This window comes from Dermacentor variabilis, chromosome 1, assembly GCF_050947875.1.
Source record: "Dermacentor variabilis isolate Ectoservices chromosome 1, ASM5094787v1, whole genome shotgun sequence".
NCBI lineage: Eukaryota > Metazoa > Arthropoda > Arachnida > Ixodida > Ixodidae > Dermacentor > Dermacentor variabilis.
In genome coordinates this window covers 260,757,063-260,779,114 of record NC_134568.1, presented here as the reverse complement: position 1 = coordinate 260,779,114, position 22,052 = coordinate 260,757,063, and the positions used below count along the sequence as shown (strand labels likewise).

At 45.5% G+C, this 22,052-nt stretch overlaps 1 protein-coding gene across 10 annotated transcripts in view; it reads left to right on the top strand.

The window, feature by feature from the left end:
* LOC142563512 (oxidative stress-induced growth inhibitor 2-like) overlaps positions 1-22,052 on the top strand; it is a 131,968-nt gene that overhangs the window by 96,291 nt on the left and 13,625 nt on the right. For 8 of the 10 annotated variants that reach the window (XM_075674077.1, XM_075674091.1, XM_075674121.1 and 5 more), the window contains 3 exons: positions 8,093-8,147; positions 18,333-18,469; positions 20,924-21,115. In XM_075674077.1, the coding sequence (XP_075530192.1) occupies positions 8,093-8,147; positions 18,333-18,469; positions 20,924-21,115 (384 nt within the window). Of the gene's footprint in view, positions 136-231; positions 563-8,092; positions 8,148-18,332; positions 18,470-20,923; positions 21,116-22,052 lie in introns of those variants that run through there. The other 2 variants (XM_075674112.1, XM_075674070.1) reach the window with 2 other exon arrangements.

Genomic DNA, 22,052 nt, shown 5'->3' with positions numbered 1-22,052 from the left:
GTTGCCGAGCGCCTTCATGAAGATTCTCTAGGACAGCGGTATAATTTTTCATCGGCATGTCGTCACGTGCCCGCCGCATGCCTGGTTCAAGGTCAGCGTTGCACTCGTACTGAGGTCGACATCTGGCGGAGAAGCGTGCGTCTTTTTATACCTTATTCCTCCACCCACTCTCTCTATCTCTCCCGTTTTTATCAGTGGACGGCGAGTACTTCGAGCGTAGTTTTCCGCACCTTCGAGAGTGGTCTTCTTGCACAAGCAGCTAGTCTCCGGGGCATGTACAGGAAAGAAGCGCGTGTTTCAACACAGTGACGCTCTCGCGGGCTCCCGCAGCGAGTGGTCTTCCTCGCACGCGCGCGTCTCCGCCGCCGATGGAGAGGGGGAAGCGAGCTGCCGCTCGGACGTGCGCGCGCCGTGCATGACGGCGGCTGTCCGCTCACTGCCGGACTGACCGCACCGTCCAAGACATCTCGCCTCTGATGCTAGCCGCACGTGGAACAGCAGCGGTTGTGCGCGGTTGATGAACGCCGCGTTGTCTGGCTCGAGGCATTTACAGAGCTCTCAGGTAAACAGACCGGTGGCAAGCCGGCATGCCTACTTGTGTTTCGGCGATAGCGAGTGGGAGGAGTGAGATGTGCCGCTTTCTCGTTGGAAATGACAGGATGACATCAGGGGTTAGATCAGCGCGTCGTACTTTTCTATTTCCTGCTCGCTTATTTAAGAGAAGCTTCGTGACGCTGGTGAAGCCAACGTGAGCATGGGAGGTGAAGCCAAAGAAAGATTAGTTGTTTGTAAACAGCGCACCCAAAGTTAACATCCGCTATCGGCCCCGCGCGCGAAAGTGCTCAAGGAGACTTTGGTTTCCGCTGCTGACGATATTCTCTTGGGTACGCTCAGCCCCTTTCGTACGCTTTCTCTAAAACGTTTCGTTTACAAGAGTGGTCAAAGAAGGAATGTATCGGGCAGGAGCCACGTTTCTACCGCGGGAGCTGTCTCTCTTCTGTCCCGTTGTTGTCTCTTGTGTGCTGTGTGTGATTTTTTTTGGCGCCTTAAAGATAGGTATAATGAATGAATACCAACTTTCCCAGCAAGAAGTTCTCGTCTCCGTCAGGGCCTTGGCGAAGACGAGTCCCCTTGTCGACAAGTTGGTTCCAGACAGAGACAGTTTGCTAACCCCGCTCTTAGTTTACAAGTCCGACCGATGGAAGCGCTTAAAACTGTCATTCTTGTTAGGGCGCGTGGCAGGACAAGGGGTCCACTTATTCTCTCGTGGGAGTGAGTGGTGAATGTTGTTCGCTTTGTCTTGGTTATTTTTAGCATGAATTTTGCAGCCAACAATTTAATGGGAGAGTGTGATGGTAGAAATACAGAACCAAAGCAACCGTGTATGGGGCCTCTTTACTCTTGACAAGTGTGTTTTCTTTGTTACTTTTTTTCTTGTTTCGCTTGTCAGTCTTTCTGCGTGAAGCACAGAATCGCCGCATTGTATGCTATTGGTAGCTTATCAGGTATCCCATTTTTCGTTGGGCCGTGTAATGACAAACTGAACGTATGCTCGAAATATGGCACAGATTTGCGATCGCGTTTGTTAGTGTTTTAGAGGGCCATATGAACTGTATAGCTTTTGTGTGCATAATTCAGTAAGGAGAAAACGCGTGTGGTGTATGTACATGTTGCGGACAGTACTAACCGCATACTTGTTTACTTACACTGCTTACTTTTCTTGCGCCGCATCTTCACTAAAGGTAACCATGTAAAAAAGCTGTTCGCCAGGCGCGGGGTACGCGTCAGTCGTCTGGGATCCCATGCAATGAAACGGCTCTCGTCATCGCATTTCAAAACATACAAAATTGCGTAGTTTGTTCTGTCGAATTATTGTCGTGACGCCGGCGTTTCGTCTATGAAAACTAGAGACTTTACCTAATCTTTCATTTATAGTGTCGCGAATTCTCCCGTCTGTAGTTGTTAAAATGTGTCGCTATAATTCCTTGAAAGCTAGGTTCTGTTTCTTTTTTCTTGTTTATCTCGCTTCGTTTATATATATATATATATATATATATAAAATCTTGCCAAAACCAAAAAATAAAAAATAAAAGAGAAAGAACCCTACCTGGAACGGAACCGCGTTCCGCCTCCGCCGCCCGCTATCATCTGTGGGTATTGTAACTTTCAGATAACTTCCTCTTCAGCACAGTGGTTGGCAAACGATCACTATAAAGCATCTTTTGGTGCACGCACACATACAGACACACACAAAAAGAAGGCGTTGTTCAAACCTAATATATGTGGGCGTCTATTATAGGCCCTGCGCAGTATTATGGAGTAAGATTCTACCAATTGTAAGTTTCCTGCGGCTGCAGTGCATGTTGCCAATTGCTTATCACGATCGTTTGGCGACGCTAATATGAAGACGCAGAACTGGTTTATTCCTCTCCGCTAGGTTACTGCCTACAGAACGATTTCTTGAGGTATCTGCGCTATATACACATGGACGCTTGCATGAAGGGTTTGACGGAAACTGGACGTTCCGGTTCCTGCACAGTAGCCGATACATGTCTTTTTTAATTTAGTTAAATCGCTGCTGATGTGGACAGTGTGCGTTCTTGTTTCCTAATTTTTTTTTTAATTTCACGTAAACTGTGCCTCTGATGCTCGTAGTGCCATTGAACACTTCAATATAATTTAGCCAACTGTGTATGGGTGGAAAGACTTTGCGATTACTTAAGTGTGTTCCACTCGTAATGTTTGAATTCAAACGTTTCAAAATTGCTTTTCAAAGCACGTCAGTCAATGCATAATTTCGATTTATGTGGATGTTAAATAGTTGTCCGCTCCTTTCTCGTTGGCCCTCTTGTGGGCTGTTTATATATACCCTGGGCGCCCTGCATGTTACATATGTATTTTTGACTTGTGTAAACGTACTTTGCAAAGGCCCATAAACGTGCATGCAAACCACGCAACGGTCTGTTTCACCCATATATCCGGGAACTCATTCGTGAGTCGACTCACTTTAGACTCGCGGAGCCTCTCGTGAATCTGAATGAGCCCGAAGTTATATTTTGTGAGCGAGTCTGGAGCGGGAGTTGTGTTTATTTTGCCGACGTACAGTTACAGCAGAGTTAATGCCGTTAAGCAATAAACTTGACCTGCTCGCATGCCGCTGGTGAGAAGTAGCGCAGCCGTTGACTCCGACCGTACTTCTGGCAAGAACCGTCCTTGCAGATGACAACAGCTGTTGCTTGGCCGATCGATCTCTTGCAGAGGGCTTCGAAAGCGCCTAATTACTCTCACAAAGAGCGTTTGCACGGTTCCCGAATCACCTTTATTATTCCGCTAGATTCATAGCACCGAAAACGGAGAGCACAAGTACATGACCGAACGCATTTCCTATAATCAACCACTGTTGTCTTATATGCGTGGCGTGTGTAAACTGCACGTTATTTGACTGCGTGAGATATACCGTTTCCTTAAAATGCGCGCGGCTCTTGTGACGTAATTTAACGTTCGCTCGCAGAGCTAGAACGAAACGCATGTTCATATTCGCCCGGCAAACTGTACAGTCGAAATACTGATGGTTGGGAAGTCGGTATATGTTGCGCGCCTGTATATAAAGGACGTGAACTTTACTGATCGAGACCCTATAGGCCTGCTGCTGCTGCCAGTCTTCCTGCTTAGTCATTCTTTCTCACATCTGCCAGCACGCTGTCTGCGTGCTTGCGACACGACAGACGACGAGCTGCGGTGTCGTCTTCCGTCTTCTCGCGCAAGCTCCCCTGGCAATGAATGGCGTGCCCGTGGGCTAAAGCGTGCGTCCGCGTCTGTCGGTGTTCTTGGCACGGGCTTCTGTCGAGTATAGCTATTCTTGACGTCTGTCCAGGGCGCTGTTCCCGTTGCCGTATCTTTCTCCCTTTCTGTCTTCCTTGCTCTTGTCGGGTTTCAATCTCTATCGCTGGCTTCCTGCGTTGCAGTAATAGTGCCAGTGAGATAAAGGAACCAGAAAAAAAATGGAAAGGGGGAGTGGAGGGGAGATGCTTGCTGGTTTAAATATAGTAGTACTCAATAACCTTTAAGCGTAATGTCAGTATTAGGCTTACGAATAGTTATTAAAGCCTAAGAGCCTTAAACTTTATGTTGGCGATGGTCTGTCGCTGTGTGTAAGAATTATCGGTCAGTGCTTGTAAACCGCGAGTTCCGGGTGCGCGTTTTCCACCTTATTCGGTTGCTAAGTTGTCAGCACTAATATTTGTGTAGTAGACGAGCGGTTTCCAGGAACTGTCTGCATTCCTCTTATCCTTCCCCTCGAATTTAGAGCGTGCAGAGTCGCGAATTTATTCGCAGCATCATTGAATACTTGACAACTCCAAACTCTCAGTCATGCGTCCCAGAACATTTAATGCATGATCCTGATGAGGCAAGTGTACGTGTGCTAAACATTATATTTGTATTCGTTGTGAGGGGAAAAAAATGTGGCAGTGTTTACTCTGGTTGTGCGGATCTGCTCGTTAGTAACCATGATCAGGAAAATTCATAGCGGCAACATCGGAAGCTGAAGCAACGCTCACGCGAGCCTCCATTTCGTCGACGAAAATGCAGAGACGGAAAATTATGAAATGTTTGCTTTCTGAATTACGAAACTCTCTTTTACAAGAGCCTGTCGACTTGGTTCCCATTATCGTTCGTGCGCTGTAGGTCTGAACGCACTGCGACCTCGGGCGCCCGCTGTCATACTGCAGCACATCTCGGGCACCCTGCATAATGCCGTGGATGGCTTTGTTTATTTTTCATAACACAGGACTCATTTAGGTATTATGTCGTTCGTGCGCTTCCCCCAGTTGTCGATTTCGCTCTGCCACTATAGAGGGTGCTCCTGGTTAGCGGTAGTCTGATTACGTGACCATTAATTTTTCAGCTGCAAGATATGCCCTTTGAGAAAGTCGTTTTTGTTGTTTTTATCGCAACGCTCACTAACCTGGATGACAGGTTTTTATCTTTCTGAAACTTGGCGTTCAGATTAGCCTTGCTGAATCCGTCTTAGCTGAATTTGGCATCCCGGGTATAGATGGCGCGGTGCTTTCAAGGAACCAGAAACAGTTCAGACCGTGAGTGAAATGACAGCGCGAGTCCTGAAGTGCGCTGTCACCGACGCGCTTCGTTTAGCTATATGGAGGACACGGTCGCGCCTGCGCAGAACGCTCACTTGGAAGCGGGCGGCGTCAAGTTGCGTTCAGTTGACATCTGCGTCACACGCAAACGAGCGCATTATGGAACCGGGTTGCAGCGCTAAGGAAACGAAACAATTGCGAATTGCTTAGGACGGATGCACTGGCCTCGTGCCTCCAACGCCCACCTTGAAGCATCTCGTTCTTTGTTTCGTCTTACTTAGCACTGTAACCAGTGTCGTAAATACTATTAACTCGCCTAGCTTTCAGCAGTCGTAAAATCTGCGCAGTGTTTTGCCTGACATAAGCGTACCAGGACCCGTGTGCTCGTTTGACCACTTTTGGGAATACTTTAACCTCTGTGCGACGTAATGACAAAGCGCGACGCCTCTTGTGTAACAATGGGAATGCCGTCCATGAGTCTTATATGGCGAAAGTGATTCCACCGAGAATGCGGCTTACACTTTTGAGCGAGTCGGATTGCAGAAGAGCTCTGCTGGTATACACTCCGCGCCGAAAGAGATCGAGCCAAAGTGCCCATGCTCTAGCGATGTAAAGCCGGACTGCAGAGAGCGCGCGCGCGACCCGTCGACGTCAGCCAAAAGTGGCACGTGATCGCCACTAAAGCTTTAATCGCCACCCGCGCGAGGCCCGGCGTTGCGGCTGGCGTGCGCAAGCCGATCTTATCGCGCGTCGTCCGGCAACTTGCGCGAGGGCGTGAAACTGCGCTCGTTTGTGTCTGGGATAAGTAGCGGCCTTCGTGCTCGTGTGTGCCGCCGAACTTCGCAGCCCCGACGGCGCGTTCACCTCGCCGCCGCGTGGAATGCCCGGGAACTGCCTCGTGCGTCTGCGCTGAAATCCGATATGTGGGCATGTGTCGTGGCGCTGAGACCCTGCTCACTTGACGGGCTGACTTGTCGGGGCGATGATCTTGGTAGGAAGGGGGTCTCAACTTTGCAGGGGCAGACTGAGGGTCAAGCGTGTTCGCGGAAGGCTTGCATTCCTTCTAGTATCTCATTCTTGATTTAGCACGGACTTGCCGGTTTTTTGTTATACGACGTTACCCGCTCTTTAAAGGAATGCCGCGTTTATAATAAAACTAACATTTCTGCAAATTTATCGCGGAAAGTTGGCTGATATGACGCATTATGCAGGCATATATAGTGGTCAGCGAATCAAACGCGGTCATCGCACCGCAAGGCGGCTAGCGCTTTTTGCGCCACCAGTGAGCGCTGGTTGATCGCTCGGGTATGTACGGTAAGCGAGTCGTGTGCAGAGGTCACATGCGCTACATTTTTTAGCTGCTGCGTGCAGAGCTTTGGAAAGAAAACTTGCAAGGTTGCAACCATCAGGGTCATTGCGGCCTGTTTGGGTGGCCTCCTGGCGGAGCGCCCATGTGGATTTTCAAAAACGGCCAATTTAGCTGAATGTCTCGCCCACCGTTTTGCGGGGCCACGTGGCATGTGCCTCCTTGAAGGCTGAAGGGCCAAGTGAAAGCAGGGAGACACAGGCGCGCGGTGCGAATAACTTGATATCGCGCGCGTACGTGGTAGCGTGATATCTGATTTCGCTGTATCATCACTTGTTCAGTTATCGCTTGTCTTCCCAGCTCGTCGCAGCTCTACTGCGTTCCATAAATGGCAGTCAACGCTGTGGAAGCTACGCAAGAAGTTCGGTCAAGTTATCACTCCGCGCGTTGCGTCTATCATAGTTTCATACAACTATACGGCGTCTATGCTTCGCTGGGCGCCACAACAGCGTCCGCTAGCGCGAGCATGCACGTGAGGCTCCTCGCGACGGTTTTGTAAATAAAAAACCTGAAAAGAACGGCAAAAATAAACAACCCATTAGCAGCCGTGTACCACAGTGTGTTTGTTTCGAAGGGTTAAAACTTGTTTAATACTGGGCCTCCATTAAAAAGAAAACAAAAAAAACCCAGTGAACTATATCCAAGTGCGAACGCAGCCATCGCAAGAAGTCTAGCCTCCACAGCGTTGACTTTTATGTATGGAACGGAGTAGAGGACCTCTGGCGGCTCCTCGTCAGGCACGTCATGAACGCGATAAGTGTTTCGCGACTCCGTGAGATTAAACAAACGCGGTTTAGTTTTCTTCCATCTTTTTCCTTTTTCTTCTTCTTCTTTCTTTCTTTTTCTGCGAAGAGTAGCCGAACGCGTCCGTTACGCATCTCCACAACCTCCACGCCAAAGGTCGTGACGTCGCAAGCGTGCCGGTCGGGGCCGGGTGGATTCAGAAGGCTGCACCGAACTATGCGCAGTAGCTAGAAAAGGGAAATTGCTCCAGCACGGAGGTTCAGAAGTAGCTTGGAGCAAACCAGTAGCTGATACGTTTCCTCTGAAAACTCCAAGCGCAAGGCGTTGCAGTGTAGTGGCTCGGGAAGAAGCGGCAGTTATGAGCTAGGAAATGGGCTGAACGTGGCCACCCTCACGCATTTAGGAATAGGTGACATTCAATGCGCTATTGACTACACGATTGCATATAGCCGCTGTTACCGATAATACAGTTAAAGCCGTTTAAAATGCTCGCCGTAAAGCACCGGTTTGTTTTTACGTGAACAAGTCACTAAATAACGCCAATTTCTCTACAATGTACATGACAAAAAAAGGTGAGAAGTTGTTTTTTCGGAAGGAAAGAAATAAAGCTTGTGCCATAAATTTATGAAGTTAGTTTTAAAGCCGAGAACGCTCAGCCATAGGAATAAGTTTGAACATGCCGTCTCTGTTTAACCAAACGAGTAGTTCCTGCTGTCTGAGCAAATCAGCACGTGTGAGGTCACCATTAGAACTTCCTCCCATCCGAAGCCATTTGCCTTTCGTGATCGCGTGTTGATATGTGTTCAACTCGCGCTCATCGAGTACATACATGCTTGCAGCGCCTAGAGCTAATCTGTAACCGCTCCTGTTTCTTTCATTATAGGACATTCAAGACGTACCGGTAGATATGGCCGTCTACAAGGAGGTTGTTGTTATAGGTAAGCCTTTATGCCTTCTTTCATCTGCCATATGCACACTAGCCATTGTGGATCGGCACCAAATCCCAGCCACGGCGGCCGCATTTCGATGGGGGCGAAATGCGGAAGCACCCGTGTCCTTTGATTTAGGTGCACGTTAAAGAACCCCAGGTGGTCGAAATTTCCGGAGTCCCCCACTACGGCGTGCCTCATAAAGGTGGTCTTGACACGTAAAACTCCATAATTTAATTAATTAATCGGCCCCAAAGAAGCGTGCAATGGCTGTCGCAGGACCGCAGCCTTCTGTATGGTTTTAAAGAAAAGATTTTTTTTTTAATCGCCTAGTCGTCGAATGGGCTAAATTAAGTGAGACACGATACTCGTTTAACAAGCCGACATAGGAAAAGGCGAAACTGCCTTGTTCGTTGCATCGACAGGGTTGTGACAAAAATCGTCGCTGACAATTCCATGTTTGGCGCGGGCTCCCCTGGCACGTTCGGAACGTTCTGCCATGCAAAAACCTTCACTAGTTGTACTATGCCGTTGATACATATGCTGTCTTGTAGGATACAGTTCCATGCGCTGCTCTGCTTTCGTCATTAGTAACCAAATTACTAACTGAAACTGAACCGACAACTGAAAAAAAAAGATAATTAAAAAAAGTTATTCTTGCGCGAGCCGAAGCTGTACCGGAACATTCGTGTTTTTTTTTTTTTTTCCACTCCGTAACGAAACAACAAGTTTTCGGGTTCAGGTTGGCCATCTTCGATGGAGCTTTTCATCCATGCACTGTCTGCACTTGTGACTCAACCATGCTACCTCATTTGTCAATGTACGCGAGCTTGTCATCTTAGAAGTGGCAGCACGGTTAGTGCAGTTTTGAACGTGTCGCGTCGGGAGACAGGCATGTTTTTGTATAATACTATCACTCCGGTGGTGTGAGATCTATCGGGTGTTTCAGCGAAAACTTTCACAAAAAAAAAAAAAGATTTCTTTTAATTGCGTGTGGCAGATAGCACAATTCTAGTCCATGAGCTGGTCTGCTCGAAGAGGCGGACATTACTTGCACATGAATTGGCACCTAAAACCCTCGGTTAGTATTTTTTTTTTTGCACTAAAGATTGAAATGCCTAATCGACTAATTAACAAAACTTCACTAATCAAGACTTTCAACGAATTGCTTTATGGCACGTATTGCAATTTCGACATTCTAGCTGGGGAGTTTGCGGGATCCACTTGGAAAGAATTCGCAGGCTGACACCAGTTTCGAGATATTAATTCCCGAACTTTGCGGAGAAATGCATTGGCGTTCCAGTTAATATTGTGCTCCAATGCATAAAACAATGTTTTACTGAGAAAGTAAGTGGAACGACAGTGCATTTTTACCGCAAGTTTGATGGCGCATATCTCGTAGTTGGTGTCACCCACACAAATATTTTGTAGTTGATATTCCTTGCAGTCTCGCCCGCTAGAATTTATAAGTTGCAATATGTGCCTTAACGTAATTAGTTAAAACTTAATTAGGAAATTTTGTCAGTTAGTCACTTATGCATTTCATTGTGTGTGTGTGTGTGTGTGTGTGTGTGTGTGTGTGTGTGTGTGTGTGTGTGTGTGTGTGTGTGTGTGTGTGTGTGTGTGTGTGTGTGTGTGTGTGTGTGTGTGTGTGTGTGTGTGTGTGTGTGTGTGTGTGTGTGTGTGATGTCCGCCTCTTAGAGTAGACCAGCTCATGGAGACTAGAATTGTGCTGTCTGCCACAGGCAATTTTCTTTTTTTAATTTTGAAAGCGTTCGCTGAAACACTCTATATATAATCGCTGAAATGAAGGCGGGCTTCGTAGCATTGCGGCGCTTTTTATCACACTGGTATCTAAATAAAAGTAGGTGCGATAGAAATGTCGTGTTGCTTCTGTGGTGTGCTTCACAATGCGATTGCTTTGAACTTCTTGTGGTCTGAAGAACAGCACTCGTGTTTCCTTCTTCTTTTTCTTCTTCTTTTATATATATATATATATATATATATATATATATATTGGGGGCGAGGAGTTACGGAGTCGCCATCTGTCGGAAGCGCCTCCCTTGCGTAGTATGAGAGATCACGCGGCGCGCTCCTCATAAGTTTCGCTTACGGCGCTCAATAAGAACACGACGCAGCAGCCCTCCTGGACATTTATTTAGGTACTCTCAAGACGGGGGAAGTTTTGACTGTCGATATAGTAATCTTGGGCAAACTGAGAGCACAGAATCGTTTACTGACGCTATCTCTTTACCGAATACGTACAGCGAACGCCACTACGCGCGGTCGCCGCGATGGAGTCTCCCGAACCGGCTTCTTGCGTGAAAGTTAGGCAAACGCTGAAAGTAAACTATGTGAAATATGTTCTTATAGTAGGCTGTCTGTATAACCAAATGGGGCGTAACAGAATGAAGCATCAATGCAGAGATCGCACGGGTTCGCAGCGACCGACTGCGCGTCTGCATGCATGTCCGCGCACAATGTCTTGGTTTCACCAGAGTCCTTCCAAAACATGGAAGGACTCTGGTTTCACTGTGAGCGCGTTTTCGCACCGTGTGTGCGTGCGTGCGTGCGTGCGTGCGTGCGTGTGTGTGTGTGTGTGTGTGTGTGTGTGTGTGTGTGTGTGTGTGTGTGTGTGTGTGTGTGTGTGTGTGTGTGTGTGTGTGTGTGTGTGTGTGTGTGTGTGTGTGCCGTGAGCTTTAGGCCGCAGCATATGAGCATTTGTCAGTACACTAGCAGCCATTGTTGCGTGGACGCTATCAGAACTGTTCAAAAATAATTTCGTTATAGAGACTTGACGCCTACGGCGACTGTGATATGCCGTCGCGACGATTAAATCTTTTTTTGTCTTCTAAATTCTTGGACATTTCAATATTATTGATCAAGTTGCGTCGCACTGTATGCTTATCGGTCTTCTCAGCGTGCGATTTCCCTCTGCTTCATTTTTGTAATCCAGTGCATTAATTCTTAACACAAACATGACCATATGCCATTCCTTTCTGTAATGTGCGTCTTACCGCTCCCTTTCCGTTCCAGTGAACTTTCTAGTATCTAGCATCAACAAATTCATAGACCAAACCGTCGTGACATTAGCCGGGCAGCGGGCGCGGGCAGCGGGCGCGGGCGAGCGTCTCAGTGCGCGTTTTCTGCTGCTCACCGAACATCGCGCAGTGCTGGCGCCGTAGCAGAAATCTTCCTCACGTGTGTGCTTGCTGCGTACCCGAGTTGTAGCCGATGGCTGTCTGCCGGTTCTAAGTTTCGCCAGCCAAGCTTCACGCAGCTCCTTGCCCTGCGGCTACGTGTGAAGAAGGCTGACAGCAAGCTCCGTTGCATATATACTTCCGGCACTGCGGCACCGAGCAGTAGCTATACCATGCTGCACGCCTCCAAAGGCAGCCACCAGCTGTTATAGTAGTTTCACATGTTGTCAAGTTGACATTCAAGGCGGTAAAGTCCCACCACTTAATCAGAACTGTGGCGCAGGTGGGACATTACTTTCGTTTTCAGCTCGCTTCGGCGCTTCCGAAGCAGCCTACAAGGCCGCTGTGTCCACGTGATCCTTCACGCGACGTCACGCCGACGGTGGCGCCAGCTTTTCCAGTGATGGAGCTCGCCGCCAATAGCATCCGTGCAGTTCAGGAGCACTTTTGTGTTTTTGTACAAATTAAATGCATGCTGTTTTCTTGTGATTATTTTTAGGTCATGCAAACTAACATAAACCAAATGCGGGGAAACGACGAAAATTGCGCCCCGCCGCGCCAGATTGATAGCTTTGGATTTAGCTGCGTTAAGCGAAAGGCCGCCGGCGCGGTGCAGGGCGTTGTGTCGTCGGTCTTGTCCAAGTGCGCGTAGAAGTAACTTTCGTATTCTGGCCGCCAGTGGGCGCGAACAGCCGCACCAAATTAAGCCCCCTAAATAAAACTGAAGGTAGCGACATCCTTTTTGCCTTGCCGCCCCGTGGTTATGCTGGCGTCGTTACCGCGGAAACGCGCGTGGGCGTTCGGCGGCGCCTTTTATGTTGCTTCTTTTGACTCGCACCGGCGCCATGACAGTTACTCCTGATCGCGAATCCTGGTATCGCGTCGATCGCATTGCTGCGCAGCGTGATCACCGCGATCGAAAAGTGCGGTGGACGCGATACCAGGGTTCTGACAGGGCGAGCGGCGAGGTGACTCGGAAAAAGAGACCAGGGAAGTACGGAATGTCGCTCTCTTTAGCTTAAGGAAGCTTACAGCCAATCGATCAATGTGAACTCCACATGACTGGGTGCTTCTAGTGTGTGGCAAAGTTGGTCAGTCACGTGCAGAATTTTGGTTTCAGTTAGTCGGTGCTGTCAAATTGCCTAGAAATTTCTTTGAAAAAAAAATGAATTCTGGAGTTTTGCGGGCCAAAACACGATTTGATTATGAGGCACGCCCTAGTGGGGGACTGCGGATTAATTTTGACCACCTTTAACGTGCCCCCTATGCACGGACGGGACACGGGCGTTTTTGCATTTCGCCCCCATCGGAATTCGGCCGCCGCGGCCGGGACTTCATCCCGCGACCTCGTGCTTAGCATAAGCGCAACACCATAGGCGCTAAGCCACCGCGGCGGGTTTTTAAAGAAAAAAAAATCGGTTGGACACTCACGTAGTAATTGCGTGTGCATATCAGGTTGAGATAGCGAGCGAGCTACAGTGCTGGAAATGAGTGAGGCTATTGCCGCCGTCTTCAACTCCTCAGTCGTGTTGCGTGTCCTTTTGCGCTAGACGTCAACCTAAAAGCGATAAATTGAGGATACACATCAGCAAAAGGGCGCAATGAAAAACAAAACTAGGAACTCTGGTCGTCTAAAACGCTTAGAATGTCGAGACTGCGCTGTTGCGGGGCATCATTGTTGGAAAAAAAACGCGTTTTTTGCAGATCACCGGAAACAAGGAAATTATATAAGCTGGGGAGATTAAAAGGCTATGGGAGAATAGCGTGTCAGCATTGCTTCTGTTACTTCATCTACGAAGTACTTGTACCATGCTTGTACTTCGATCCTATCGCAGTCCGGCAGGAATGTGCCGTAGTTTTGTTCCTTGTCATCGTCCCCTTTTGCTGATATGTGCCTCCGTGGTTATGGCTTGGAACGCAGCATTTATTCTGCGCAACCTTGAAATGCACGTTTAGTTGTTCATGCGCCTTGTTGTCGTTTTTATGTCTCCTAGCTCCGTCTTTCGCACGTGCTGCGTGAACTTTGGCGCCGTTTGCAAGCCGTGAGTTCACGCGAAGTCAATATAGTTCGAAATGCAAGACGGAACACAAAGGGAACAAACGATCGCAGATAAGTCTGCTCATTTGTTCCCTTTCATTGTCTCGCGTTGTGTACCGGTTCGTGCCAAAGATCAAAATTATGCGAGTTCAATGTTCATATTATTTTACATGAACTAGGAGACATATTGAAACTCGGTATCGCACCATGTTTCGAAGAAAATGCACGAGATGCTCGTATAGTGGCGCGCAGTCGGCTCATTTCGAAAAAAAAAAAAAAGTGGGACGAAATTAGTACGACCGAATCTGTTACAGGCGTAGGTAGCGATACGAGTTAGATGAGTTTTGAGGGAAGGAATATATGGAGATGTAGACAAAAATGCGAGAATGAAAGACATGTACAGTATACCTGATTAAATCAAGCAGGCTATATAGGTGACTGTCACCGCCCTGTTTAAGAGTGGATGCTAATAAATCGTCAGCAGCAGCAGCAACTTCATTGAAGCAGATAACATCTGAAGGGTGCGTACCCTTTGACCGTTGTCGTTAACACTCTTAAAACGGTTGCACCCTTTCGGGTGTATATTTGTCCCACAACGATACTCTACACTCTTAGAAAAATTTACACCCTTAGGGGTTTATCTTGTCCCACAACAATAATCGCCATCTGTCTTGCCCGCGTTTCCTTTCTTTAACGCTGCGAGCCCGGTACTTCCCAGTCACGAACGGCATGCGCGTTATTAGTGTGACGTAGCATTCTCGACAGGAAAGTAGCGAGCGCCGAGTTTTGAAGAAAGGAAACGCGAGCAAGGCAGATGACGATTATTGTTGTGGGACAAATTTACACCCCAGAGGGTGCGACCTTTTTAAGAGTGTCAGAAAAGTTTACACCCTTTGGAGTGTATATTTGCCACACAACGATAATCGTCATCTGTCTTGCCCGCATTTCCTTTCTTGAAAACGCTGCGCTCGTTACTTTCCTGTCGGGAATGCTATGTCATGCTGATAACGCGCATGCCGTTCGTTACTGGAAAATACCGGGCTCGCTGCGCTAGAGAAAGGAAATGCGGGCAAGACAGATGACGCTTATTGCACTCTAAAAACAGTTGCACCCTTTGGGGTGTATATTTGCCACACAACGATAATCGTCATCTGTCTTGTCCGTATTTGCTTTCTTTAACGCGGCGAGCCCGGTACTTTCCAGTAACGAACGGCATGCGCGTTATCAGCATGACATAGCATTCCCGACAGGAAAGTAACGAGCGCAGCCTTTTCAAGAAAGGAAACGCGCGCAGGACAGATGACGATTATCGTTGTGTGGCAGATATACACCCCAACGGGTGTACCTTTGTAAGAGTGCACCGGGTTCCCAGCATTAAAGAAAGGAAATGCGGGCAACACAGATAGCGATTATCGTTGTGGGACAAGATACGCTCCAAAGGGTGCAAATTTTTGAAGAGTATATTTGTGGCCACAAAAGGATGCCGGTGTCAGACATCACTCTAAAATAAAGTTTACACGCTTTGGGTTGTATTTTGTCCCCAAACGATAATCGTCATCTGTCTTGCCCGCATTTCCTTTCTTTAACGCTATGAGCCCGGTACTTCCTAGTCACGAAAGGCTTGCGAGTTATCAGCTTGGCACACCATTCTCGACAGGAAAGTAGAGAACGCCGAGTTTTCAAGAGAGGAAACGCAAGCAAGGCAGACGACGATTATCGTTGTGGGACAAGATAAGCCCCAAAGGGTTAAACTTTTTTAGCATGATCGATGTCCGGCACACTCTTAAAAAATTCCACCCTTTGGGGCTTATCTTGTCCCACAACGATAATCGTCGTCTGTCTTGCCCGCGTTTCCTTTCTTTAACGCTGCGAGCCCGGTACTTCCCAGTCACGAACGGCGTGCGCGTTATCAGTGTGACAGCATTCTCGACAGGAAAGTAGCGATTACGGAGTTTTCAAGAAACGAAACGCAAGCAGGGCAGATGACGATTATTGTTGTGGGACAGATATAGATCCGAAAGGGTGCAGCCGTTTTAAGAATGTAAGCTGGAAGTGGTTACGTGTCCTCTAGGGAGCGTTCTGCCGCAAAAATTTTTGAAACCGGCTTATTAGTAGCCGAGATAGAAATATTTCAATGCCGCGAACCCATGATTTCAGCAGGCGAGCTCCACTCCAAGCAAGACGCTCTCTCCACTCGCCCCGTCTAGCCTCCGCAAGCGAAATTCCTGCCTTGCGTTTTCCCGTACCGGACCTCGAGGAACGCGTGATGCATACGTCTCGGGCGCCGCCTTCATTTTTTTTCTCCTCGCTTTATTTTTTTTTTCTTTTCTTTTCTTCTTCTTCTTTTTTTTTTTTTTTCGGCGCTACGCACTTTCGCTACGGCGTTGCGCGCAATCTGTAGCGGTTGTCTCGTTTCGCGCAGCGCACGATTTTGTGCGCTGTGCACGAGGACACATGACTAGCGGTATAAGTCAGTGCTACACGAATACCGATGCAGACTAAAGCGGATCGCAGAGCATGATTGTGCGCTGGAACACGGTAGAAAATGGCATAGTTTCGGTATCTGTGCATGTGACTGCATGACCGTGGGAGCAAGCAGACAAAGCGGAAGTACATCTCTTGCTTCGGTGCGAAGTAAAAAAAAAAAGAAAGCTCGGACATTCCGTCTGTGTGTTTTATTATTTATCTAAACTTCAATTCGCCAATTCAAGCAACAGATCACACAAATAACAGATGTTGCCTTGAATATTTCTCGAAGTCGCATGTCTCGATGATTGACATCACACTGCAAACACGAGTACGTTGGCGCAAGAACACGTGTACGTCACAGTCTGGCTTGGAGCGCGGTCGCCGCAAGGGAAAAGGAAAACGGCGTTCGGATTGAAATTTTTTACCTACCCGAGGCGCGTAGCGATGTAATACTTTGCAAACACGATCGTTAGCGTGCATTGTATGCTCTGCGCTTGTCAGCTCAAAATGGCCAGACCTTGTGAGAGGCCCTTTGAAGGGATGCTAAATTAGTTCGATACATCATTCTTTTAAAAACTCATTTTCGATCATTTCGCGGTTATGCCTGATTATTAGAAGAGAGTGAAGACACCATTCTTTTTTCTTTTTTATTTTGCACCAATCCTACACCACCGGTATGTCATAATGACATCATTGATTTCAAAGCTTTTTTTTTTTCTTCCTTATTGGGCCATTGCGGCTGAATAAAATTTCTTGAATGTTGCTATGTTCAGTCTTTATCATGAGAAGCCAGCAAACAAAGACACCAAGGAAAACATATGGGAAATTACTTGTACTTACTAATTGAACTAAAGAAATGATAATGAAATAAAAGCATCGCACGCGTAATGTGAAGATGTGGGTTCGTTGCCCACCTGCGGCAAGTTGTTTTTTCATCCATTTTCATTGTTGTTAATTTAGAATTTCTTTAATTCAATTAGTATGTACAAGTAATTTTTCCCCTATGGTTTCCTTGGTGTCTTAGTTTGTTGGCTTCTCATGATTTGATTAATAAAAATCGGGCCCCTCGGTTAACCCCCGTTCTTATGTGTAGTCTTAGGTACATTTAGAAAGTAATGCAGTTCATATCTTTTCAGATTCCAAGAAAACTATGCCCTAGCAGATGCCGTCAAAATTTATGACATCACGGCAGGTTTGTGCGGAACCTTCAAGATGGATTACTGAATTGCACTTGAAGAACTCGGGGAAAAAAAAAGAAAAACCAAGCCAGTCTTATCGTGAGCTGAGGCTTGGGTATGTAGGAGACACAAAAACGAAATATTCTTAGATGGCGACGCCACTGTGAAGTTCCTGCACTAGCTGTCGGTGACAGCACACGATTTTGGCGGCCGTGCAATGAGTCGGGATTTTGATGGGTGTCTGCTTGGGCGTAGCGAATTTGTTCATCGACAAACGAGAATGACATTGCATTCAGTCAGAAACTCATGTTCTTGAAGCATTTTCGGCACAAAAACCAATGTTTGTAAGAAAAGATGGCCAGAATACTCGAAAGTACTCGAAAGTTACATTAACATACCTGTGCTGTGGTTTGGCTGTGAAATTAAAAATAAAAATAAAAATGGCAATCAACAAACTTGTCTTCATTTTCTCCTTTATTAATCGGTCTCCTTTGTACAATAAATGAACAGCCTTGAACTTGTACTTTAGCAGTCTAAACTGATGGTCATGCAGGGAAGGAACTTCTTTCAGTCACTAGCTATTGTCTATTTGCATGTTGGGATAGAAAGGGAAGGCAGTGAAGCTGCAGACAAGTACAGGCAAGCAACCTTTAGAGAGTTATTATTCTAGGTTTACTGCTGCAGGGGATAGGTTCGTAATATTTGGTCTGTGCCACTGTAAGTAGAACCTCTCCCAGTTGCTAGAGTGTTGCGACCCCCATTGGAATAGCGCTATCGAGCTTATAAACTGCTTGTCCTGACAAGGATAGCACTATAAGTCTGGCCAGTAACAAAGCCAATACGCAGGTCTAAAAGCATCGCGACATGGTGGTGAACAGACTGAGTGAGCTGCTAGTATTTAATTTGAAGTATACAATTTGATTAAATGGTAGCCTCATTAGTTGTCAGTTTTTAGCAGTTCAAGGGTGGGAGGGTTTGCTGTATTCCAGAATATATTATGTTGCTGTCTTGGCTTCTTGGGATGGTAGGCAATATCGGACTGTGAGGAGAGTGTATAAGGTGGATGGTTTAGTGCCACCTGATACAATTTAGTATATGCAATGCTTGCCTCGTAACATATAAGTGGTTGGTTTGGTTTGTTTCATTGAAGTTATTATGTGCCATGTAGTGTGTGCATTCTTTGGGCGTCTCGCTTTGTCCTAGTCATGTCACACAGAAAGTTTGTTTAAGGCATCATTCAACATGAAAATTTAGGAAACCGGTTCTATGTATCTAGTGGATGCAACATTGTTCTGTGCTTTCTGTTCAGGCAATGGGCCATCGGGCATCACCATGTCATACTTCCTAGCTGGTAATTGGCCATGCTACGCACCTGGTGCCTGTCACCCAAACCCGTACCTGCATGCAAGGCTTGAAAATAATCGAAGTATTTCCCTTGTTGAACAGGTGAGTGGCAAGCATAACTTCAAAATGTTCTTGCACAGCCAAAACATTAGTATGTTGTCACCTTAGCAGTTTGGTTTTTATATAGAACCCTATAGGGTTTTGGTTTGAGCCTTTCAACACATGGGAGTTCTCTACTGGCCTCAAACAATGGCAGAGAATGCATCCGATTATTGGAGCACTGGCAGTATCCTATCTTTTTTGTGGAAGGGTTTGACAAAAGAATGCTACACTTTGGCTAGCCTGGATCTAGCTATCTTGTTTTGTATTTGAAGAATACAGTTATTTTCAGTCTGATAGGAATGGATATCTAATGATTATGCAGTGGTATTTTGCAAGACGAGAATAATGAAGTGATGCTCTTTCATACCCATGATGTTTTACACCATTGTCAAAAGGTGTTCTGGGGTCAGTTGCACAGATGGTGCACCTGATTATTCTTATACGTACCTTATTATTAACAATGCCTTCTCGTCCAAATGCATTGGTTATGAAAGCCGTAACAAAGTAAAAGGCAGCTACAAAAAAGAAGCTTGCCTATGGTAAAAGAAAAATTGCAATTGATGGAGCTGCTGTGTGGAATACCCTTCTACCAGAAATAATATGCAGCAAGAACTTTCATTTAGTATTAAAAATACATTTCTTAACTCATATTTATCCTCCCCGTGTTTGAAATCTTACAACTAGTGTCAAAAGGGACTTTTTCTGACTATGTCTAACTATGTTGCACCACCAATCTATATTTCAACCTTATGTCATTAAGTTTGTTGTCATTTTCACTGGTAATAGGGGTGTGGGAATACTCAAAACTTTCGAATAACAAATCAAATATTGTCCTTTTCAATTCAGCCCTCGGTCGAATAGTCACTATTAAAAAAAAAAACCAAATAGTTTTCAAATGGTTCATGCCGTCGATGGTGCACCATCAAACATAAAGCAAAAATGTGATAATTTTCGTCTCATCCACAGTGGATATAAGGTGCTCACATTCTATATGTATGCAAGCAAATTTGTCACTAAACAGTGCCAGTGGTTCAAGACTGATAGGTAAAGTTTTATGGCAGATTTTTAACTTCACATAACTTCTAAATGCTGGTCTTCACTGTTCATATTAAACTACTAAGATCTGTTGTTTGTGGATTCAAATGATTATTATGCTATAATTAACTATCTTGTTGTGTTACAGCATTATTTGACTTTCATTTGGGACCTATCAAGACCAATTGACAAATCAAGCCCCATCAAAACTAGTTGGCCTTTCAAGATTATATTGCGCTTAGTGTTACACTGACGAACATAAGAAACAAGACGCAGGCATACGTTCCTTATGTTCGTCAGTGTAACACTACGCGCAATATAATCATGACCATCCATCAACTAGCCCCGTTCATTGCTTTACTAATTGTCCTTTATTTCCGATCGCAACATAAATTGCAATGCAAATCATTGATAACAGGGCTAACATATATTTCAATTAGCCTATCCGCAAGCAGTTTAAAATTGTACATGCTCAAATACAAATTACTTATATATGTGCCCAAACTCCTAATGGACTAACAATAAACTAATAAGCAATTGTACTGCACAAATATGGACTCCTATCAGGCTAATAATTATATTGTACATCAAATTCGGAAACTATTTGGACTAATATAAATCTGTATTGGAATTTTTGCTAGAACTCTGTTGGCTGTAACCATTAAGTGCTAAATGTCAAACACAGTAGGATAGGTCAGTAGCACAGATGTTAGACAACAGCGGCCGTGAAGATCCTTTATACACACGAGTACACAGAACTTAGTCATGGGTTAGAATTTCCTGGGGTTACGGACTGTGAGCAGTAAGAAGAAAGTACTCTAGCCATTTTATCAGATTATGATATAAAAGTATAAGCTCTTTCGTGAACCTGCTGTGCATTAGTCCACTCATATGCAATATGTGCCATGCCACGCTACATGCGTGTCTAAAGTTATTGGTGCAAAATCCATGGCCATAAAATTGTAACTTTTCCTTTACTTTTCTATGTGCACACCAGTGCTTATCTTCCACTGAGATCAATTATGGTAAGGCTTATAATTTTGCTTTTCAATCCACCTAAATGGTGCCATGTAAAAAACAAATGTCTTCAGAGTAAATCTTGCCAGCAGCAGTACGATATGAGATGCCATAGATATGCTTGAACATGGCAATTACATGAGTGTATGACTCGAAAGTAGGCCAAAATTTGCTTTGTGATTTGCAGGCTAATATGACACAGAATTAGTTTTTTTTTTAATTCATTATTTTTGTGAAAAGTAAATACAAAAACTAATGCTCATATGCATATGTATTTCGTTATTCTATTTGAAAAAGAAAGAATATGGCTGATCCTTTATGCAGCAAATGCACAAATGCTCAAAGCATTTTCTGTTTGTGCTTGTTTCATGAAATCCTGCCCACTGTTGCTCTACAATCCAGGACCTCTCATTGCTGAGCTCGGGCCTTGAGGGACGCTCGTGCAACCCAGTGTCATTACTCCTGGATACCTTGTGCCATCCAGATGCTGACCTTGGCTCTGATGAGCCTTCTGCTCTGAGTTGGGTTCACAATCCATCCAGGGTGCTGGACCATGTTGTCATTGGCAATGGTCTACCAGGAGGCAGTTGGCAGGTCAGTGTCCTGATGACTTGTAGATTACACAATATTAGAACTAGCTGGCAGATTTTGTGGGCTTACTTTAAATGTATTTTTCAGGCTTTCTTTAAGTGCGAAAAAAAAAAAAAGGCACCACACAGGAGCTACATTTTGAACCCCCTCTTCAACATGACGAAACATACTTAACCCTAAACTGAATATAGATTTTTTTTTTTTATAATTCATCTTGGTTAAACAAGCAGTTCGACGAAATATGAAAAATATTCCAAGGAGTGCCACATGACAGATTGTTAGTTTCAACCAGCTGTGGATTACCTTTTTTTTTTTTAAGTCCTTTTGCTCAAGTTACGTGAAACACCCAGTAAGACAAAATTTGGTGAATTTCTTGGATAAGTATTTAAGGATACGAAATTGAGAAGTAAAAACAAATGTTGCCGGCACAGTGGAAAGTACACTCATATAATCCAGGGTGCACCTGTACATTTTGGCAAACTTTTCTATGGTTCATGACATTTATCTGGAAACAATTCTGTTTTGACATTTGGTTACTTGCACCAACAAATAGTGAAGGAGCCATTCTATCTTTATCATGACTGCCTTTCATGGCACATGATGTGAGCTACTGGCCCAGTTCGCTTTTTCAGCCAACATAAGATAACCCAACACTGACCCTATGCGACTTTATTGGCTTCAAGAAGCTCCTTTGCTGCCCACTTCGAACTAGAAGAACTTGTATGCTGCTGATACAAACTACTTATATGTCTACATGTATGTTTCTGTTTGTTCCTTCATTCTTAGTTGTGCTAAGGGTGAATGCAATTTGCATTAGTGCAGCTTACAGCAGATAAATGTGACACATTAAGTAAGCTCCAACTTGTGGCAACAACTTTTTAGGATGTAAGCCATTTGAACTTTCCAAGTTAGAATGCTCTAGATATCGTATAATTTGAGT